Source organism: Aspergillus piperis (genome assembly GCF_003184755.1).
Source record: "Aspergillus piperis CBS 112811 unplaced genomic scaffold BO85scaffold_4, whole genome shotgun sequence".
NCBI classification, from domain to species: Eukaryota; Fungi; Ascomycota; class Eurotiomycetes; order Eurotiales; family Aspergillaceae; genus Aspergillus; species Aspergillus piperis.
This window is the reverse complement of record NW_020291594.1, coordinates 813903-834908: the sequence shown is the minus strand read 5'-3', so window position 1 is coordinate 834908 and position 21006 is coordinate 813903. Positions and strand designations below refer to the sequence as shown.

General features: G+C 47.6%; 5 protein-coding genes across 5 annotated transcripts; 3 read left to right on the top strand and 2 right to left on the bottom strand.

The window, feature by feature from the left end:
* Window positions 1-2726: 2726 nt before the first annotated feature.
* BO85DRAFT_446891 (centromere protein H) lies at window positions 2727-3822 on the bottom strand. The gene is made up of 3 exons (XM_025659607.1): window positions 3551-3822; window positions 3304-3475; window positions 2727-3180 (listed from the first exon to the last, which is right to left on the bottom strand). Exons 1-3 carry the CDS (start codon window positions 3726-3728, stop codon window positions 2811-2813), a joined length of 720 nt encoding a protein of 239 aa, XP_025518260.1. The 5' UTR covers window positions 3729-3822; the 3' UTR covers window positions 2727-2810.
* A 147-nt stretch (window positions 3823-3969) lies between these two features.
* Window positions 3970-8344, top strand: atg11 (autophagy protein ATG11). Its single transcript, XM_025659606.1, has 3 exons — window positions 3970-4111; window positions 4230-4335; window positions 4393-8344. The coding sequence occupies exons 1-3, from the start codon at window positions 4044-4046 to the stop codon at window positions 8140-8142; spliced, it is 3924 nt and encodes a 1307-aa protein (XP_025518259.1). The 5' UTR covers window positions 3970-4043; the 3' UTR covers window positions 8143-8344.
* A 721-nt stretch (window positions 8345-9065) lies between these two features.
* BO85DRAFT_446889 (uncharacterized protein) lies at window positions 9066-11895 on the top strand. The gene has a single exon (XM_025659605.1). It carries the CDS (start codon window positions 9133-9135, stop codon window positions 11758-11760), a length of 2628 nt encoding a protein of 875 aa, XP_025518258.1. The 5' UTR covers window positions 9066-9132; the 3' UTR covers window positions 11761-11895.
* Window positions 11896-12718: 823 nt separating this feature from the next.
* On the top strand, window positions 12719-13051 carry BO85DRAFT_457186 (uncharacterized protein; the record flags this gene model as incomplete). Its single annotated transcript, XM_025661498.1, has 2 exons — window positions 12719-12737; window positions 12795-13051. 2 exons carry the CDS (start codon window positions 12719-12721, stop codon window positions 13049-13051), a joined length of 276 nt encoding a protein of 91 aa, XP_025518257.1.
* Window positions 13052-18105: 5054 nt separating this feature from the next.
* BO85DRAFT_366122 (NADH:flavin oxidoreductase/NADH oxidase family protein) lies at window positions 18106-19723 on the bottom strand (the record flags this gene model as incomplete). The annotated part of the gene is made up of 7 exons (XM_025655765.1): window positions 18106-18171; window positions 18225-18575; window positions 18639-18875; window positions 18932-18951; window positions 19038-19442; window positions 19497-19602; window positions 19655-19723. The coding sequence occupies 7 exons, from the start codon at window positions 19721-19723 to the stop codon at window positions 18106-18108; spliced, it is 1254 nt and encodes a 417-aa protein (XP_025518256.1).
* Window positions 19724-21006: the final 1283 nt, after the last annotated feature.

Here is a 21006-nt window from a genome sequence, read left to right as displayed (position 1 = left end):
TTGTAGAGACAATGCTGAAGAGCGGAATGTTTATTAGGGAACCCACCAGTGCGGTATATGCAGTACTTTTTTGTATGGGAGAGAGAATTGTATGGGAGGAAGCGTAGTGAGAGTAGGTAGAGAGTGAATGAGAGAGGGAGAGGGGGGGAGCAGTAGTAGTAGGAAGAAGAGCGAGGGAAGACGGGAAGGCGGGCCATTACCTACCTGACCTCGCTCACACTTGGGAAGGGGGGAAGTGGGCAGCACAGCAAGGGAAAGCGAGTAGGTCTGCTGGCTGCGACTGGCTGGCCGCCCGCTGGAGCATGGTTAGTATTGTATCATACCGGTCACGTACCGTCATCTGCCTCTTTCCCGGCAACGCTCGCTGGCCGCGTTCTGGACGACTCTGTCGTGCTGGGTCACTGAATGGCCTGCAAGGTTGCAGAGCCTTTCCTTAGCAAGTCGAATGCCACTCAATGGTGTAATCCAGACTTCGCCTGTTAGACAAGATGGAGCTCTCTACCGAACATTGCGCTGATGGAGGTCCACTGTTGGTTGCCGTACTGAACTTTACCATACCACCTCAGTACCCCAATTTGCGCCACTATTAGGTGGATAATTTGGCCTTGGGTAAAATACATGGCGGTATCATGAGGGGGGTGTGGTGCTGGTAACCTGGAAACTACCGGTCGTACCGTATGTTGTTACTCTTTTACTGAGTCTAACCAGCAGTGCTAGTATCTACGGAGTCCTCCGTACTAGGTAGTACCCTTCCTTCTGTGCAGCACCTTGAGTCTACCTAATCCCGTGCGTGGCTCGTGGGTTCAATTGTTGCTACCCCAAATAAACCATCTATATCAGCAAGAGACTATTGAAATACAAGAGCTATTTTATGTGTTCCATTATCACAAATAACATCTATTCTTTTATTTTTTTTAATTTCAAGTTTTGTCCTTTTGTTTTTGTTGCATGGACACCTCAACTTTGTTTGATGCCGACTACTCAGCGTTCGGTACCGTGTACCTCGGAGTACTTGCGCGATATTTGAAGATAAACCCGCGCAGGGAATTCTCCGCCCTCCCATACAGGCGGTTTATCTTAGGCAGTGCTGCGTCCTAGTAGACTTTAGTAAGATTGTTTCTGACATACTTTAGGGCGTATGAGGTGAGTATCCTGTATCAGTTCCTGTCCGAGGTCCCGCTTCCCGTGTAGTTACGTGTGTTGAAAGGGGAAGGACTCGTCACTACATGGAAAGGCTCATCCCTGGTCAGTGACTGTGAGATGTGTCTACTAGACTCCCATAGACATAATCAGTAGTGGTACGATGTGGATACCTTACAGCTTCCCTTGCACAATAGAACTTTTATAGGCCCGAACATGGGCTCGAGCGAGTTGCTGAGGCTAACCATGCCATTGCCGAGTGACACTAAGGAACGCTCATCTCCTAGCATATCGACACTCCCCCAATAAAATCGGGGAACCGTGAGAGTGATGTAGTGATGAGGGCAGAAGTGTTACCAGATAGATTAATCAACACCATTAGTTCGGTCATTCCAGGGACATGTGCAGCCTGCCTATCCGCATGGCGGGCTAGGAGCTAACTATTTACCTCTCATTATTTCGGAGTAAGCAGTAATTGTTTGGTTACCGCTCCTAGCAAATGTACCAGTCACAAAGCAGACCTGCTTCAAGATCACCCACTAATTCCATGCCAGGGTCAGAAAGTACGCCAATTCCCGAGTTCACGGACTTCTTCAGTGGCTCATCCCAGGCTATCTGCGCAGGGAATACCTTGACCTCAAATCACCCATGATTTTGGGCCCTACTCCCGCAGGTATCTGCCGTAGGTCAAGTTGTGTCTGGTATCATTAAGTACAAAGTAGGCTGTAACTCAATATTTGGCAAATGTTCTCCACCGTGAAGGATAGAAACGATATACCAAAAGTGTTGCGACATGTTTGCTTGCTGACTATTGCTAGTCCCAGACATTAAAATAGACGATCGTAATGATTTATTGCAAAGGTCTGCATAGATTGTTCGCCCAAAGGGAGGTGCTGCTGATGCGACTTCGTAAATGCCACCGCATTCCCGTCACTAAGAGCACCAGCGAAAAGTTACCGGCAAAATACTGGATCCTGTAATGATCGGACGCAACCATCCTTCTACTGATACCTGCCGATTACTCTCTGTATTGTAAGTTGCACTGTATTCTTAATAATGGTGAGGGGGTCGTTGACGCTGTTATTTGGTTCTCGGTGGAAACACCGGCTCCTCTTTGGTCTGGCTTACCCTCCCCTCACGGAGCGCTCATATGCTCACATGCACTCTCTTTGCCTGGTCGGCGTTCGAGGGTAAACACAGATGGCATACATGCGTAAGCGCCGTTGTTGATTTCCGGCTGTCATCCCCCCTTTGTCTACTGCAAGGGTTGCAGCTTATTTCGGACTGGCTTGTTGATTTTTTCCGTCTGTTTCCCAAATCCTAGAGTAAGCTCTGTGGACACGGTATGACGAACACTGTTTGCCTTTGCCCGGGTGGGCCATGATGTCACGTGGGTCGCACTACCTTTCCTTCATCCCGGCTGAGGAAGTGATTGCAGTCGTGATTTTCAGATTTTCAGCTTACCTTGGTGTTGTGCCGATTACTAAGCTTTCCTGCATGTCTCCGCGACATTGGGGGAAGGAGAGGATTTGATCAATCACAAACTTAATTCACCCTCAAAGAGTGAGGGAGACAGCATAATAACATTTTCATATCGATTATAATTCGATTCAAGGGTATATCTCATAATAACGCCTATCCAAGTAACTGCAATATACCAACTCGCTACATCAATCATCAGATTCGTCAAGTACCAGAGCCGTGAGCCTCTCGTCTTCAGCCCAGTTCACTCCACTGCCGACAACCATCCCGCTTGCGATGTTTTTCATGATCTCCCATTTAGCTTTGCTTTTCCTGCGATCCGCATCTAGCTGATCTAGCTGGGCCTTGAGCTCCGCGTCTTCCAAATTCTCTCTCCATGATTCATCATCTTCCGTAAGAGCTAACAGCTCACGGACTAGCTCTTGGTTTTGCCGGTGGATCTGTGCATTTTCCACCTCCAGGCTGGCAAGCCTTCGAAGAGTTGCACTGTGTGCAGTATTCAGGTTTTCATGCGCTAGAGATAGCATATCACGACGATTAATGAGCCGTAGGAGAGCCCTGTTTCTGGTAAGTAAGGAGAAGATAATTTGAAGCGCTCCAAAAATAGGAAAAGCAGCACGTAAATGCAAAAGGTGCAATGGAGCAAGAAAAATGTATGCAGAAGACGATTAGTAAACTTACTGTTCAGCTGGCGTCGACGCTTTCAGATGAACAGCCTTGAGGATGGGATCAGTCATAAGAACCGTGCCAACGGCTTTCCTCCTGACTGTATAAGTCGCCCTAGCTTCCAGAAGCTCACGCTCGGCGACGGCTAGTTGCTGTTCAGCATTGTCCCCAGATAGAAGATCCGTGTCTGTATCAGGCATAAGAATTAATTCTAGATCGAATAGAGATAATAATTTGTTGCTCCAGCAACATGGACACCGACCTTGTTCTAGTAGCGCTTTCTCCAATTGCTGTTCCTGGATCTGCCGATAAAGCTGCAGGATCAAGGCCTCTTTGTCGGACAAGGTTACGGTATCGCGAGGGTCGTCGGTCGCGAGGTCCAACAACGACACCTCACCTGGGTTCAGGTGAGGCAGGGGACGGACCTTTTCAGATGTCATAGAACGCGACCTCGTGGCAAGTCGGGGAAATGATCGTGTGATTGGAAAAGCCCAGCATGAATGGATCATGGATTGCTGGTTCCCGACCTTTAGCGGTAGGGCGGTGGGGATCCCGGGATGCGGTGGGCGGTTCCGGCGCGATATCAGACACCAAACCGACCAAACGCAGCCTAGACCGGGGGAGCTCTTTGGGCCTGGATGCCTGTGCAGCCTCACTACTTACTTACTTGCACTATATGACTACCTTATCATCTCCCCTCCCGCATTCCTCTCCAGTCAACTTTGGAGCTTCAGTGCTCGTCTTGTGAGGAGGGGATGTCTCTGCACATCTACATAGCTCACACCGGTGAGCATTTTGTTACCGATACAGCGTCCTTTGCCTCGTATGCCCCCTTCGCCCTGCTTTCCCATCACCGCCCCTTGAGCCCGGCCCGACCGTTCCTATCATCTCCCTCTCTTACCCCCGGTGGACGCTAGCTAATATCATCGACTTTCTCTCAGTCCGGATGCTGTACGATCATGGGTGGCCCCGAAGACTTCGATCCCGCCTCAACGGCAGATCTTAATGACTGCTCGTGGGAAAAACGTCAAGACGCTTGCCACGGAGGTATGGTCACGTCGGACACTCGAGCAAGAAGTTTTTGCTAAATCCATCAATATACAGAGCGAAATCTTTGTCTATGACAGGAAATACGTCAGCGATCCCAATAGCGTTCAGACCTCGGAGCTACCCCCGCCACATCCACTGCACGTCGATAACCCGCCCGATACCCTCACAAACCAGAACGACCTACAAGCATGGAGGAATCTCTATCTAGCAAGGAGGACATGGGCAGCGAACCTCACGGAGCGGTGCGAGTCAGCGGAAAAGCAGATACATGAACACAACGAGCGCACTGATATCATCAACCGAGCTGCAAGTGTAGCGCTCGAGAACCTCAAAACCCACGTCGGTACTCTAGAACACAAATTTCAAGAGGCCCAGTCCTTCGCCAATGAGCTTTTAAGTCAACAGCAAGCAGCACTCAATGGATGGAAGAGGGCACTGTCAACTCTAGATAGCATTCCAGCTCGCAAAGACTTCCCCTTTCTGGGCCGTCCGTCAACACCGACGAAAGGCAGAGGTCAAGCGATGGGTACACTTCAAGACTACGTGGATACAGCGGAGGTACAGAGGGCTGGCTCGGAAGCCCCAGAGATACTTGCGCGCTTTGCTCACCAAGTTAGCACTATCGAGAAAAATGTTAGTGAGATTGCTACAGATACCCAACGCCTGATCGATGAAGCTTTCCCTACAAGTGCTGAGCCCGTGGATGGACTTATACAAGAAATGGAAACAATCTCGAATAAGATACAATCCGACTACGAGCATGTTCTGGCCTTGCCTAATAATTCGAAGACATTGGCGAACGTTTCTAGGCTCGCTCTCAGCCATACAAAGGACCTTCTACCGTCGTTACTGGATGTTAGCAACGAAATACAGGCTGGCCAGGAAGAAGCTGTGAGACGATATAATGCGGCAGTGAAAGCTTCGTCGAGTCATATGCGACTTATATCTTCTATCGAGTATCGGCTCGCCGAAACTCTACCTCAGATCAACAGTCTTCCCCTGCAAAGCGAAGCATTTGACGTCATTTACACGGTCTTCCATATGCCTATGATCTATGGGTCGGTTCTGATCGAGGCTGTGCGACGTCGCGAGTTCAACGATAAAATGAAGAACGACTCACTGACTTTAGCGGAAGAAATGTCTGTATTCCGGGAAGAGGAGCAGCGTCGAAGGAAAAAATGGCTCAAAAATATGGCAGATTTTATTTCTATTTCCGATGCCACGACCCCGGGCATCGAAGTGAATCTACGGGGTCAGGAGCAGGAATGGCCTACCGTTAGTAGGAAAGAGGTTGAGTCGTATATCGAAGACCTGAAAAATAAACCTGACATGGAAAATCACGCTCAGGAACTGATGCAGCGCTTCAAAGAGCTTGATGCTCCGACACGGATGCAGCGTCGCAGAGCAAAAGCTTTCAAACAGGGAAGTCTCTTTGACTTGAGCCGAAGTTCGCTTTTACTGCGCAGTGACGATATGGTCAGAAGTCTAAAAGATGAGAAAGTCAAGCTTGAAGATAGGTTGAAAGGCTCTGAGAGCCGTATTCGAAAGTTAGAGGATCTCCTTCATCGTCAAAGTCACATGAGTCGACCCTCCAGCGGCAATTTTTCACTTGATTTTCCCAGCTCACCGGCGTCGCCTCACCCTGACTCACTTTCGAGGAGATCTTCGGTCTCTTCTAGGCGGATGTCTGCAAATCAAGCTCCAGAGGAAAAAGCACTCGTACAGCGCATCACCCGCCTGGAGGCCGAGTTAGCGGCTGAGCGAGACACGGTGCAACGACTTCAAAAGGAGGCACATGCCGAGCGGCAATCTAATACTGACAAGATACAAGAAGCCCAGTCAACGAAGAAAGATCTCATTGGCAATCTCGAAGCGCGGCAACGTGAGTTCGATGACGAGCGCAGATTTCTGGAGGGTGAATTAAAGAGGCTTCGGATCCGGACTGAGGAGCTAGAAGAAGAGGTGGACAGAAATCTCGACAGTCGCGAACACGAGAAACAGGACGCTGATGAGCGCATACATCATCTCGAAATGGAATTACAAGATGTCCATGCCCGAGCTGAAGAAGAAATGAGGAAAGCAAATGAAACGATTGGACAGTTGCAATTGGAGAAGGGCGCAGGAGAAACCCTCCGGGCCCGTATTGAAGAGCTGGAAAACCAGGTGGCCGAGAATGAAAGGAAAGAAAACGATAACAAACACGCTTTGCAGGTCGCTTTTCTTAACCTGTCTCCCGGTGGCTCTGTTCCCACCGAATTTCCGAATATCATCAAAGCAATTGAGGTTCTCTCCGAGGGGCTGACAATTCATGCCAAGAATGCGGAGGAAAGTGCCGCAAAAGCTTCAGCGGAAAGCAAGGTGCTCGAAGAACGTCTGAGTCAGATAGAGTCTGAAATGGAGGATTTGAGAAAGACTGTGGCCTCACGAGAGACAGAACTTTCCCGAGCCCACAACGAAGTGGCTGAAGGAAAATCAAAGCTGAGCATTGTGACCTCAGAGTTGGAGGATGAGCGATCAAAACTCATCGCTTTACAGTCCCAGTTTGCTGCGGGCGAGACCGGATCCGATGCTCTGCGGGAGCGTGTTACCGAAGAAGAACGGAAGTTAACCAATCTGGCCCAGAGGCTAGCTGAGGTTGAGACATTGGCTCGTCAATCTGAGGAAGAAGTTACTACCTGGAAGAAGAAGGTTGAAGCAATGTCCGAGGCGGAGCAGCAAGCTACTGTACGGTTCGAAACTTGCGGAGTCAGGTTCCAGGAGTTATCAAAGCAGCTTTTCGCACAAGTGGAGAAGCTGGAGCACATGCTGGAACAACTAGGATTTACTATCGTTCGTCAAGAGGGTGACATAGTTGTCCAGAGGTCATCCAAGGTCAATGCACTCTCTAGCACCGGTGACAGTCTTAGCCAGTCGGGAGTGGTGTCTGTGCGACCGGATGCAAGCCTCCTCGATTGGATGCATGCCGATAGCAAGGAAGAAGAAACAGACAAGTTCATGGCTTTTGTGGAATCCTTATATCAATTCGATGTGGACATCTTCGGCGACGCGGTTGTCAAGCGTGTGAAGGATATTGAAGTTCTTGCTCGTAAGTGGCAGAAAGAAGCCCGTGGATACCGAGACAAGTACCATCGGGTTCAAAGCGAAGCCCATGATAAGATCGCCTATCGGTCCTTCAAGGAAGGGGATCTTGCACTATTCTTGCCCACCCGCAACCAAGCCATCCGGTCATGGGCTGCATTCAACGTTGGCGCGCCGCACTATTTTCTACGCGAGCAAGATGCACACAAACTCCAAACCCGGGACTGGCTGCTTGCCCGAATCACCAAGATCGAAGAACGCGTTGTCGATCTCTCGAAGTCGATGAACGGTGCCAATCCGGACCGCCGTTCCATTGGCGAAGTCAGCGATGGCACCTCACTTGATGATGAAAACCCGTTCGAGCTGTCTGATGGTCTCCGCTGGTATCTTTTAGACGCTACGGAAGAAAAACCAGGCGCCCCGGCGACTCCGGGCCTAGGAAAGAGCACCGTTGCACCAGCACACGTAGACGCCAAAGGCAGCATTCGCATGAAACGCACATCAGTTGGTGGGAACATTGCCAAAACGTTGACCAAGAGCCTAGACAGCCGACGGAATAGTTCCAATTCTAAGAAAGGGCATTCCTCAACTCCTTCACAACGCGGCAACGAATCAACAACAGACCTAGCAAGACTAGCTGAACAAGACACTGCTGCCAGCTTACATTCACGGGAGGCAGCCCCGAAACCCGATGAGGTTCGCCGCAACCCTCCTCAGGGCCCGTGAAAACCGCGGCCCGGATTTCCTTTCTCTCCTGAACGGAGCTGACGGACCGTCAATAGGGCACGGAACGAATTTATAAGGGCCACCAACGTGCAATCTCCGAGGGTAGAGTGTCACCTTCATCCCCGCGTGTTGATAACCTCGACGCTTCATCTATGCACTCGGCCCGCCGCTCGACTCCCAGATACCGGCCCTGGGAGAGACTCTGGTCCGTTGATTATCTTTTGGAGAGTGGTGGGAGTGGTCGTTGAGCATAGGGTATCCGGCATGCCCTGTAATAGGAATATTATGCAACTATCACGATACATGATTCAAAGGACTCAAATGGTTGAATTGGTTGACACGTATTAGTCTGAAGAGATGGATCAGGCAGGGGCTGCCTGAATGATACCCGGAGATATGGAATAATTTGCCTTATGTCTCATTCGCTCCTTATACTCGTATGAAGTTACTCTTTTCGTTCATTGTGTCGTGCCGTTTGCATTCGGCTATTTTGAGTATTATCAAGCGAAATATTGTTAAGCCCAGGATTAGATGTGCATATTTTTAGCCTCTTTATTCCTAGGACACTACGTGGATTATAAAACAGATTCATATAAAATTCACCATCTGGCACCCATTTCTAAAGCGCCGACAACGCCTGGTATTTCCCGGGATCTTGTAGAATGATTATTAGCATAAGAAATAATCTAGAAGTCAGATGCTAAGACACTGCTACTTGAATGGACGGGTATATAAAGCTAGTTTATAAGCTAAATAGGGAGAAGTTGAAGCCAAAGTGGAAGAATTACTGGAATGACGCCAGTATCCGGCTAACCCGATCAGGCAACGCAGCGGTACCGCGGGCGGAGCTCGTCGTTGCGCTTGTTGCTCTGTTGCTGGGGGAGCGTTGATCTTGCGAGCTCCTCATTCACTGCATTCCTTGCCCACCATCTGCCCCTGGCTTCTTTGTGTTAGTCGTAAGGAGCGGATTGGCCGAGCCTGTCTCTCATCATGCCTGCTACCCCCGAGCGCAGGAGCGACCGAGGGGCGTTGGCGCGTCGCAACCGCGAATACCCCCAGGACCAGCAACTCTCCCCCTTTGGACGAGCTCGCCATACTCGTCTCACGGATAATTTTGACGCGTCATTTGTACCTAATACCTACCAAGACTACAATAGCCGACAGCATCGGCGGAACTTCAGCCAAACTGGATCAATCCGTGCCGCTTTCAATTACACTTCGCGTCTACACAATATGTCGGATCACGAAGCCGCCGCATACAACCACGGCACCCCAAATCGGAACAGAAGACAGAGTTTCAACATTACGTCCCCCGATTCAAACCCACCGAATGAGTTAGCGGAGGCATATCGGCAAATCGATGATGCGGGGAGCCTGGCTGACCTCGACCCCGACGATGAAGACTTCAACATTTCGTTGCGTGACAGTCGCAGCAGACGCTCATCATCAGCATCGCGACTGAGGGGAGACGATCTGTTTGCGGCAGCTGATGCGGATTTTTTGAATGAGATTTCGGACGACGGCCTCCGCCGAAAATTAGTCGACCATGTCGAAGACGAAAAGCGGTTGAGACGGGCCACATCCAGCCGGTCTCCTGTGCTGAGCAACGCAGGGACGCCAAACCCTCTCACATCGGAGAACCTGCAACGGCGCGAGGAAGAGGAAGAACAGCAATATTTGGAAGAGGAAGAAAACGATGGATTGAGACCCTCTCTAAACCTCCCATCGAACTGGGGAAGCCGGGCAGCTCATCGCCGTGACTGGTTGAGGAAAATGACACGGCGCACAGAGCTTCCAGAAAACCCTGCGGTGAGGGCGAAGGAGACATCACCCCCAAGGCTCAAGTTTGACAGAGACTCGCACATCAACCATACGGAACCGACCAATGTTGAGAGCACCACGCCAGCCGGACGTCTGTCAAACAGATACAACAGGATCCCATTATCCGATGCGCAGAACAAGCTCTCCGAACAAAAAGCGGACAAGTTGACTGATGGTGATCCAATACCGAATACGCCTATTGTGGTCTACAAGAATTCAACATTCACGAAGCGAAGCCCAACGAAGAGAGACTCGCAGGATTTACTTCGGAAACTATCGAGAACAGAATCTCCAGGCCAACGGAACGAACTCAAAACCCCGGAGGCTCAGAAATATCCCGAGCGACGTATCTACGACAAGACGCCTGTGGTGACGGGGGCATGGATCGATACTCCGGTAACTGAACGGGTGGAACGGGTCAACGAGCTCCCGGAGCATCTCTCTCGGGATATAGCACCATCACCTCCGGGGAATGAAAGGTTCGAGTCGTCGTTGGTGCCCTCGCATTCTCGACAAGCTTCACAATCACACGAATTCGAAGAAAGACGCTTAAGGGAGGAAAGAGAGAGAGAGGAGCAGGAAGAGAAGAAACGGAAGGAGCAACAAGATAGGGAACAGAGACTGAAAGAGGAGAGACAAAAGGAGGAGCAGCAGAGGGAAGAAAAGGAACGGTTGGAAAAGGAGAGAGAAAAGGAGAAGGAGCGGGAAAATATGGAAAAACCGGCTCAGGAGAAACCTGAGAAGAAAGCTGAGCACGATCAGTCGGCGAAGTCGAGTGGAAAGGCGAAGTCCAAGGACAGAGTACCGCTGGTCAAACCGGATCTGCCAAAGAGTGCTCTCGAGACAGTGTTGAAGGATTACAAGGACCACAAAGAATCACTAGATGTCGGTGACGATACGATTGAATCACTTCAGGACATCATCGACGGGCAGCCTGGTGAGCTAAAGACCGAGGACGAGGACGATGCTGCATACGAGAAAGAAATATTGAAGAAGCTGGAACTTGCAAGCTCCGGGGATAAAGAAACGGTGGACCTGGACCGGCTAAATGAGAAGTTGAAGTCGCTAGCGGATAACATTCAAAAGGTCAAAACAGGGTTGGACGGTTTGGAGGTCCAAGTATCGCGAGATGCGGACACGCTTGCCGCAATCCCATCTCCCCCGAAGGGCAAACGAAGCAAGCATAACATCTGCGAAAATTGTAACGGGGAGAGTGATGGTCGTGTTTACGCGTTGGTAACCCTTCCACGGCTATGGAGACGAAGCCCTGTTTCCGGACGCATACATCTTACGCGTCTAGGATGGTGCTCTCTGATCCTGCTCTTGTGGTTCTACTCTGAATCGACCATGTGCGATTTTTACTGCCACCCTTCGATCTCAGAAACCTGCCAGGGAAACTGCCTCCTCCCGGATGCTCCCCGTTTCCCGTACGTGATACCGACAATGCTCTGGCGCTGGCTTCACTTGTCTTCGATATTCACCCCTCTTTGGACTCTTGCTATTGCCTTGTCTAGGCTTATTGCACAGATGCTGGGCTTCTGGGACGGGTACGTGGAAGAAGAGCCTATTCCGGTCAATTTGACCGGCGAGATCCGCATACATGGTCGTACGATCAATATCCCAACGGCCGAAGCTACGTCTCGAGGCATCTTCTCCCCGCCGAAGTTGTGGCCTGGAAAGGGACAGCCGATTGTTCCACAACCAGTTCCTGAGTTAAAGGTGGAAGTTGAGGATATGTCTGGCCGAGTATCCTCGTGGGATGACGATGGATCTATGGATGATGATGAATATATTTAGGAGTTTGGTTTGTCTCCGGACTGGTCAGGGCGTTTGGGATGTTACTGGCGTTACTACAAACGGCGGACGGGATCTATACCTAGGTGGCTAATGGAGTATTGATTATAAGCAACAAATATATTGGTTCATCTTCTATTACTGTATGTGTAAACCACTAAACCCACTCTTATCTAAGGTTATCGCGATCTGCAAGGAGCCGCGACTAGCTCTTCGCAGTTAGTGCATTGCTAAATACGGCATTTAATGCCTCCTTGCATTTGCAGTATATTCTTCACTGATGTATATTTTGCCAGAGATCGGGGAATAGAAAGAGTGATAGAGCAAACATCCTAATTCACAATCATACAAGTGATAGACGGGTCCTCGATATAAAAAGCCCTTTCAACTTTCTCCATTTTCTTCCAATCCTATCCAACCACCCCCTTCTACTCAACCAGAATACCTCTCCATGACACGAAGAGGTCAAATTACCTCAGATCAAGATACTTCAAAGACACATCTGGTACTTTCTCATAGATTTAATTAGATACCGAAGACATCTGATTAGCCAATACCCCCACAATATACTATAGAACTAACACTATAGCCAGCCAAAAGCCCACCCTTCAGAGCTATAGCACAATTCAACCCTAACTCATCATACAAACATGAACCTGCTATGAGAAACTCTCTGTGGTATCGACGAAAACCACCACGTGGTATTCCTCGGTATATAAAAGCATCGGAAGCGCAATATGTATCGCCGTTAATCATGCTTAGAAGTCTCGTTACATCGACTCAACCTCCTCCAGCTCCATGGGGGTGTGCTTTCTCGGATAAATAATACAGGCTAAATAAGCGTATCTGAAATGAACAGTGGGAGCTAAGGCATGCTGCCTGCGTGGAAGCTCCGCTCTTAATATGGGAGAATCTCTCGGCAGAAGTTTTACACTCTCGCAAAACCGAAATATACGGTGGAATGAAGTCTAGGGTCTCAAGTCCTTTCAGAATGGGGCTAGGTAGCTCTTATAGACGCTTGACACTGTCTCTTTCAGGAGGAGAATTTAAACGTCCGGCTATTGAAGCACGACAAGAGGCACGTCAGTTAAAATTTAGATTTAAGAAAGCAGATGACCTCTCACTCGCTGATTATCTCGTCCAGAAGACGTCTCTCTTGCGAGCTGCCGGCACGGCGGACGAAGAGACCCTGAAAAGTGAACTATGGGAAGGCCTTGACAACAACCTTGCCTACCTCGTTCAACCAATGGAGAACGAGACGCTCGAAGCCTTCAAACGCCGCCTGCGTATCTAGATCTAAACAACGAACACAGAAGAAGAGGATCCATTCAAAGCAGATAGTTGTTCATTTTTTCTTTTACTAGGGCTAACTAAAGGAAGAAAAGGAGAGGACTCTACCCAATCGGGTAGGTACGTTGCAGTGGCTCACCGATATTTGACTGGCCATTAGAAGGCCCACTCTAAAAGACAGACTGAAAATTATACGTCTATGCTCGATCACAATGCGAGCAGAAGCTTACTCGGGTTAAACCTGGCATAGGGCGAGGCCGCATCAACTCTTGTCATAGGACGTCTACGTAACCTCAGCAATCAGAAGACCTAGACAGGAAAATACGGTGTCCTTCACCGACTTTGATGAGCATATCCCATTGGCGGCATGCATTGATTCTGCCAATGATGAAGGCCTCAATGCAGGTTTCTATAACGTTATCGAGATCCCAGATACTGAAAGGGTGACAAGAAAAACCCAGTAAGAAGGATCTAAGCAAGGCTATTGGTGCTTGTTTCCCTGTGATTCCTATGACCGAATTAAACTTCCGAGACCAAAGCCACATATCCATTACAAGCCGCTCATTTTATTCCAGCATCGCTTCTAATGCTAAAACCGCTGCACTGAGGTTGAAATCTTACGAGTTCAAAGCCCTGCTGGGGGTTTCTCCGATTGCAGTAAACAAATAAATGGCTAGAAGACAAGGAGGATGTCCTCATCTCTGTACCAAACCTGGTTTTCTTATACGTGCCAGTTTATTCTGGCACAATGGGTTCTTGTCTTGAGCATGTACAGACTCTCAGGTTCCCGACGCCGAAAGTCGAAGAAGCCAAGTCACCCAAGGTGGATCCAACTAGACTTCTCCAGAGCAATTGTTTGATTTGCTAGGACAATATGGTGAACTAGCTAGAATAGGGTTTCAAGATTAGGGCTGAGTCCAATAACCTAATCAAGCATAGCATAGAGGACTTTAACCGGCTGGAAAGGATCAAATGGCGGCTTGATACGCCGGAATACCCAGGTTGACAAAACCAGGGAAGCATTTGAATGGCTTCTTAACCAAGGCCCTGACCATCCCAGAATCAAAGCTACAATTCCCCTGGAAGAAGAGTGGGACTGGGCTAAGAAACACACAGAGCTATTTTTGATAGGGCATCCAATACTGATTGTTGTTCCACCACACTTAATGGATCAAATGGGCAGAGAGTCTTCTAAGAATCACTGAGGCACTCAAGGTCAAGTTCTAATATAGTGACTACAGAAGTCCGTTCAATTCCACAAGACACACCTCAGAAACTTATCGGCAGTCTAAACGAAGACAGGAAAAGTCCTGGACAAGGCCGGTAGAATTTACCTACGAAATGACCAGATCCAGCTGTCTGGAAAATAGAGACTTGCTTCAAGGGCAGCTAACAACACCCCTGGAAAGCGGCATCACGTCATTGGAAAGAGACTTAGCTATAATTATAGCCATAGCTGGATTAACTGGGTGGGATATATGGAAACCGAGCAGAATATGATGATTCCCGTGGACAGCCAGCATATACAGAATACTCTGTATTCAAGAGGAGCGGTGGAGATACGCTCCTAAAGCTGAGGGTTGGACATAGCTACCATTTCGGTATCCGAGCAGGAAACTGTCAGAAAACCACAGAAGCTAACATTCATTGCCTTGGTTTGATATTTTCAGGATATCTGGGCACCGAAAGATCTACAGACGAAAATTGCATAATATCTTCCGTGCAGAACCGAAAAAAAAGACATCTTCCGACTAGATCTATGTCTGTGTATAAGCTGTCTACCTCACACAATCAGGTAAAGTTTGTCGCCTTTGAACTGGGAAAGGTTGGCAGCCACAGATCGTCAATGTCGAGTAATTGAGCGATTCGTCGGATTTTCCTCATTAAAGGGCTGCGATACTCCATCTAGGATTCCAGTTCTGACAAGTGCCTCTACCATGGCTAACTGGTGATAGATGCTGGCTTTATGATGGGCTGGTCTATTACAGATATCCAGGTCTTTACCTTCGAAGGAGGATATATATAAACGAGACAATAATTATCCTTACGCAGCATATGATCCGTTCTATATTCTCCGTTCTTTCTCATTCCATTGTCGATACGCTGGGGTGACCAAGAGATCATATCATATCCTTGTTAGTAGGATTTCGGCCGTTCGCCCTATCGTTGGCATAAGTTGTTACAGAACTTTACGCTAAACAGCCTATTCGTCAAGATATGTCAAATAAGTGCACGACCAGACATCCGCATTTCTGTCATCATTCTTCATCGACATCGAGACATACGAAGGAGATGTCAATAAGACTCAGCCATCAACAACCAGCATCTTTCGTTCCAGTTTAGCTGTAAGAACAAACGATATCCGACTTTGCTATTCAGGCTTCTGTAGCCAAGATGGGTGGAGGATGACACAAATTCTTGGTCTTCTCCTTTCGTTTCCTCAGACAGCTTACAGAGGTCGCGAAAACACTCACAGATTTAGGGCATTCCGTTACTATGGAGATCAACTATCAGTGTCAGACCGAACTGGCAAATCTGTCGAGCACTATCATCACCACTACATCTAGTGTTGCCAACATTGTTACTTCTGCTAGTTACTGTAGAAATTACCACCACATCCACTAACTCCCTTCCTTGAGGTTTGTTGCATGAATTTTCCACAATCCATCAATCGTTACACCGTTCATGGTATTAATTAAAGCACAGTACAGACCAATCCTTCTCGGAACGGTTTATGTGGATTGAACCACAATTCTGTTCTCATCTATCATGCCAGATGGCTGCCTTGCTAGACGAAGCACTAGTCACGTTGCTTTCTCTACCTTATCGAACAAAATGAACAGTTCTACTATCAGTCGGGCAAACATAAGATACTACCAACCCACCAAATCTTGCAACAGGATGTATGCCATCATGGCTCATCTTGGATGTTGTTGTCTGACTAGCTCGGCAATCTCTTTATCATTTACATAAGACAGAAGTGTGCGCACCATGATCACATTGATACTCTTTCGCGTTAATATGAAGTAGACAATAACTCCGAAGCAGGTTGTCTGTTCATAACCCACGCCATCAGTCGATAATAGATGGGATACATTATATCACCGTGTTGCCGGGGATCAAAGTGCGACGAGGCAGTCCAGACAAATATACGCAGCAGGGGTAAAATGAGCCATAGGGCTGGAGCTTGTGTACAAGTATACTTCCTCACCTTTGCGAGGTTCCACCAAAAGCTGTTTGAGTACTACAAGGATGAAGCTGACACTAATAAGTTTCTGGCCCTGGAAACATTTGGGCCTTGGGACACCGAAAATCCTCTCCATCTCGTCCATCTGGCCAAGGTCATCATCTCCGCAGGGCAGACTATTGCTATGATAAATTGTCTCACAGATGGTTAGAGACCTTATAAAAATAACTCTCGAGCTTATGGGAAAAAAAGGAGATGTGGCTATCAATAACTAGTTGTCTTTTTTTGAAGGACTCAAAACTCTACAGATCGAATGCGGCATCGGACGCCCAAGAATCGTCTGTTCGCTACACTAATGCCAGCAAGTCGAGCAGATCCATTTAGCAGAGGTTTCTGGGTGATACTGACCGCGATGTCTGGGCCAAAGAAGAAAGTGACTGGCACTGCGCTGAAATTTATATTAGATCTATACTCGTTTAACAGCCATATCCAGACGATAAGATCTTAGCTGAGATACTTAGGGAAGCTGCCTGGGCATTTAGGATGTCTGCAAGAAATGAAGCAGCCATGGGGATGTGTTTGGATGCCGGTGTTGTCTCTATATTCTAGTGAGCTTTTCAATGCTGGCGTAAATTCAGAGATTTCAAGTATTTTACCTGCAAGGGGAGTGATTGGTACTGGTTCGGTCTTCTGAATAGAAATGTCAAATTAGTTGGGGGTTTGATTGCCGCAAAGAAACAGGAGGGACCATTCTATTACTTCCGATCATGATGGATTCATTTGAGAAGGATTCTATTGGGTGCTTCAAGTTCAGAATAATAACTGATACGGTGCCAAAATAAAGTATTCTATGTACCATCGTATGCATGTACATCCATCTAGAAAGCATACATACTTGATTTTCTCGCCAGGTCGAAGGCTTTCCCTTTCCGTTTTAGTGCTCACTCCTTGCTGCTTTTTGCTTACTGAGTAGACTTGAGCACGCCCTGAGTCCGCCCTGAGCAGCCTGAGGCGATCACTGAGCAAGAGGTGAGCAGGGAGTTGGGTGCACTGAGTAAGCCAGTCTTGATAAAATGCATCTCTATCAATAGGGACTTCATGACCGCCTCCCCACACGTAGTCTACTTTTGCTCGCCGATCCAATCAAAACAGAATAATGAAGGAACAGGCAATAATTTTATAACCCCATTTTCAAGATGGACTGGGACTATCTCTTGATCTCTTAGTTTAGCAATCCTGTGATGATCGCACATCATTAACTAGGCGAGTATCTACATCAGCTAACCCCTTGGCAGCGCTATTCTGAGCATTAGAAGTATGATGCCGCCCTTTGTCACTTGCATGATGTGATGTATGATACAGAAATCGATACTATAGTGGAACTTATATGCGGACTACTTCTTGCACCATCTTGGATGTTTGAAGATTATTCCGATCTATACTTTTGGTGTGACGCAACAAGCCAGGAGCAAGAAACAAACGGGGAGACATCTCCAGCAAATCCTCGCTTGGGGGCAACAAACGACTTGGATATGAAATGTCTATCTGAGAGATGTCGATAGGTACTCTTATACATACACTCAAGTTCACTACCGGCGCCCGGGAACCAGAAGGCACATCCCACTGTACAGACGGTGCTGGCGCTCAAACTTAAGGACTTCGAGATCCCCACTAACCCACAGATCAATTAACAAAGTAAAGCTGCTTATATATATCAACCCGGATTATAGCCATCCCCTTAGCGGCTATGTACTACTGAACACTATGTAAATATCAACGCCGCAATCTCCAACAAAATATTATTAGGTTCCTGCAATAAGTGCCCCGCAGACCTAAATATAGACGCTATGTGATGCAGAGTAATAAGCCCATCAACGCCCTGGGGCAGCGGTTGGCAGTCCCTTGGCCAACCGATGAATCTGGTCTGCATAGAAAGTCTATTGCTGTTAGAGAGTTTCCAAGAGCCATAGATAATGGAAATAAAACTCACAGTCTCCGCTCCCGCCCCCAAGATTCGACTCCGTAGAAGCCTAGGAAGCAGCCCAGGCTTCACCCTATCCAGAGAGATCTGTGCATCCTCATCACTGGTATCTTCATCTAGAAGCAATTCTGCAAATCTCGGATTAACTGCTGCTGGGCGCGCGATACCGACGAGATCACACGCATTCTCTTTTATGGCAGCCTCTGCACCAGCACGGCTGCGAAACCCTCCGGTGAGCATGAGCACGAGATTCGGGAACCGCTTGCGGGTTTCTTTTGCGAAATCAAGAAAAAATGCTTCGCGGGCTGCTGTACGTGTGGATTTCATTTCCGCGACTGCGGGCTTGTCGCCAGCTACCATCTAAATCGGCAATGAAATAAGTAGCAGTACGACATATAGTACTGGAAACTGAGCCTTACGTACCCGTGGATTTTCATAAGTCCCACCACTAACTTCAAGGAAGTCAATCCCAGACTCAACAAGGAGCCTAATTTGGGTCATCGTATCCTCGAGACTCAATGCGCTGTGGTCAGCCGAGTTTAGTTTAACGCCGATGCAGAACGTGGCTGGCACGACTTCTCGGCATCCTTTGATGATCTCAACGAGGAGTTTCGCGCGGTTCTCTGCCGAGCCTCCGTACGCATCAGTTCGGAGATTGGTCTGTTCCAAGAGTTAGTGATTAGTCGCCGTGTATAGTATATTTCAATTGAATGTACCTTGGGATTTATAAACTGGTCTAATGTTAAGATAAGATTGCCTTATTAGTATACCTGTCCCATCCTATCCTAATCGGATAGATAATTTATGCAAGGTTAAACTCACCTAGAAGATATCCATGCGCTGCATGCAACTCAATACCCGAGAATCCACTCTCCGCAATAAAACGCGCAGAATCCACAAACAGATGAATTACATTATGTATATCTTTCTGGTCCATCTCTCTCGGCTTAGGAAATGCTAGGGAGGTAATAACAGAATCCAGAAAGTTAGTACCAATACTCAGCGGAATTGCGCTTGGTGCAATTGTCGGAGCAAAGAGCCCTCTGCGCCCAGCTCCCCGGAGCGATTGTCTTCCCGGGTGGGCAATCTGCACAATTGTAGGCGTGCCATGCTTCTGGCTTGCTTCGGCGTAGGCTTTCCATAATGTGGAACAGTTTGCGTCGTAGTCAGCTGGCACGGCAGGGTCCTTGAAGTTTCCGAGGTGGTTCACGTCGACTTGCACGTTTCCTGTAATACTTAGAACTATGATTTGTTGGATATGCAAAGGAACAGACAATGAACCTGTAATGATCATTCCCCATCTTCCATCGCTCCACTTGCTGTAGGCCAGGTTGAAGTCCTCATTGGGGTTGCTATCCGATGTGGCTAGGTTTTCGGCCATGGCCGCCTGCATAATCATAAGCAATGTCTTATCTATCCGAGTTCAATTTGGCAAATACTTTGGACAAGCGATTGGGGAAGACCAAGCCACAGGGTAGCTTGACTGCATCGTTTAACGGAGACGGCATCTTAGTCGTGAGGTTGAAGAGAATAGGTAATTGATACTGGAGGTGAAGAAAACTTTTAGGGGGCATGACAGGGGGTTTGATTTACTTTTTAACCAGGTGTATTGAAACACTGTAGCCCATTGTCATACTACAGAGTACAATCATTTAACGGACAGACTATCAGATTACCAATACAAGTGGAGCAACAATTCAACAGCATGATTCAAACGGAGGAACTGATTACTGAATATGCCGACTCGGACACTGCTTCTAGTTCCCGAGCCGAGTTTCCACTTTAAATTAACCCAACCCTAAGAGATTTTAAGGGACTCCTTTACTCTTAAGGCAGCGGAAGGTCCTCATTAACTAGCTTGGCAATCGAACTCGCCATCGCCGCCAACGGAACTATGAAACATACAGCTTCCGCATAGATGTCAAATCAACAGATTCTTCCTTATTATGTTTGGGGATTCCACGAAGTTCTGTTACATAAACTTTCCATTCTGTTAGGAGTTAGGAATGACAGACCTTTTCGTTCATTTAATTCGACCTCCATGTAGATTGGGATTTCGTAGCCTTACAGAAGATCAATAATCTAGTACAACTAATATCAGCACTGAGCCAAGGTTCACGCAGCAGCAATTCAGGATGACAATCACAAGTAAATCAATCGACAAAGCGCATATTGGCACTGACTCCTATGTTTGGCGAAGGTAGGTACTAGCTTCCGCTCACTTTGAACAACCCTTTGTATTTAATTTAGGTATAAAATAAGGTATTGTATAATATGAATAGACCCACTATGAAACTCTGTCTTAAATTTCCCAGCTTTCATCTTTCCCGGAAGAAAGTAGTTAGTAAGTTCGGGAATACAAGTAATCATTCCGCGAGTCATGTATCGACCTCGGCTTGCCGCTTACAAACCCAAGTAGTTGACTAAATGAATCAGCCAAGCCGAATCTGGATTACGCCTTTGAGACGTTTGAGGAACACTGTTGACACTGGTAGTTGATTCGTTGGAGCTAATCTGTATCACGTTGGAAGGCGGCACGTAGCAGGCTTGGACATGCCAAACCCTTTGCGTAGCATTTTTTTTTTTTTTTTTTTTTTTTTTTTTTTTTTTTTTTTTTTGATTTCCTTATTTTGTTATTTTTTATAGTTAGTAAATACTACTCTATGAAGCCTCATAAGTACAGGCATTTTCTATTCGTATTCTTGAGGATCTTAGGGCCTTTCTAAATAGGGTGAGTTTAGTACAAGATTTATCTAAATATTCAAACAACCTCCTTGCTGGTTGAGTCTTT

Excerpts from the sequence above, each read along its gene's own strand:
- BO85DRAFT_446891 (XM_025659607.1), bottom strand. The coding sequence starts at position 3,728 with ATGACATCTGAAAAGGTCCGTCCCCTGCCTCACCTGAACCCAGGTGAG. Across the intron at positions 3,476-3,550 it reads GAAAGCGCTACTAGAACAAG|ACACGGATCTTCTATCTGGG; the intron begins GTCGGTGTCCAT and ends TGCCTGATACAG. Across the intron at positions 3,181-3,303 it reads GCGTCGACGCCAGCTGAACA|GGCTCTCCTACGGCTCATTA; the intron begins GTAAGTTTACTA and ends TACCAGAAACAG.
- atg11 (XM_025659606.1), top strand. The coding sequence starts at position 4,044 with ATGTCTCTGCACATCTACATAGCTCACACCGGTGAGCATTTTGTTACC. Across the intron at positions 4,112-4,229 it reads GATACAGCGTCCTTTGCCTC|TCCGGATGCTGTACGATCAT; the intron begins GTATGCCCCCTT and ends ACTTTCTCTCAG. Across the intron at positions 4,336-4,392 it reads TCAAGACGCTTGCCACGGAG|AGCGAAATCTTTGTCTATGA; the intron begins GTATGGTCACGT and ends ATCAATATACAG.
- BO85DRAFT_446889 (XM_025659605.1), top strand. The coding sequence starts at position 9,133 with ATGCCTGCTACCCCCGAGCGCAGGAGCGACCGAGGGGCGTTGGCGCGT.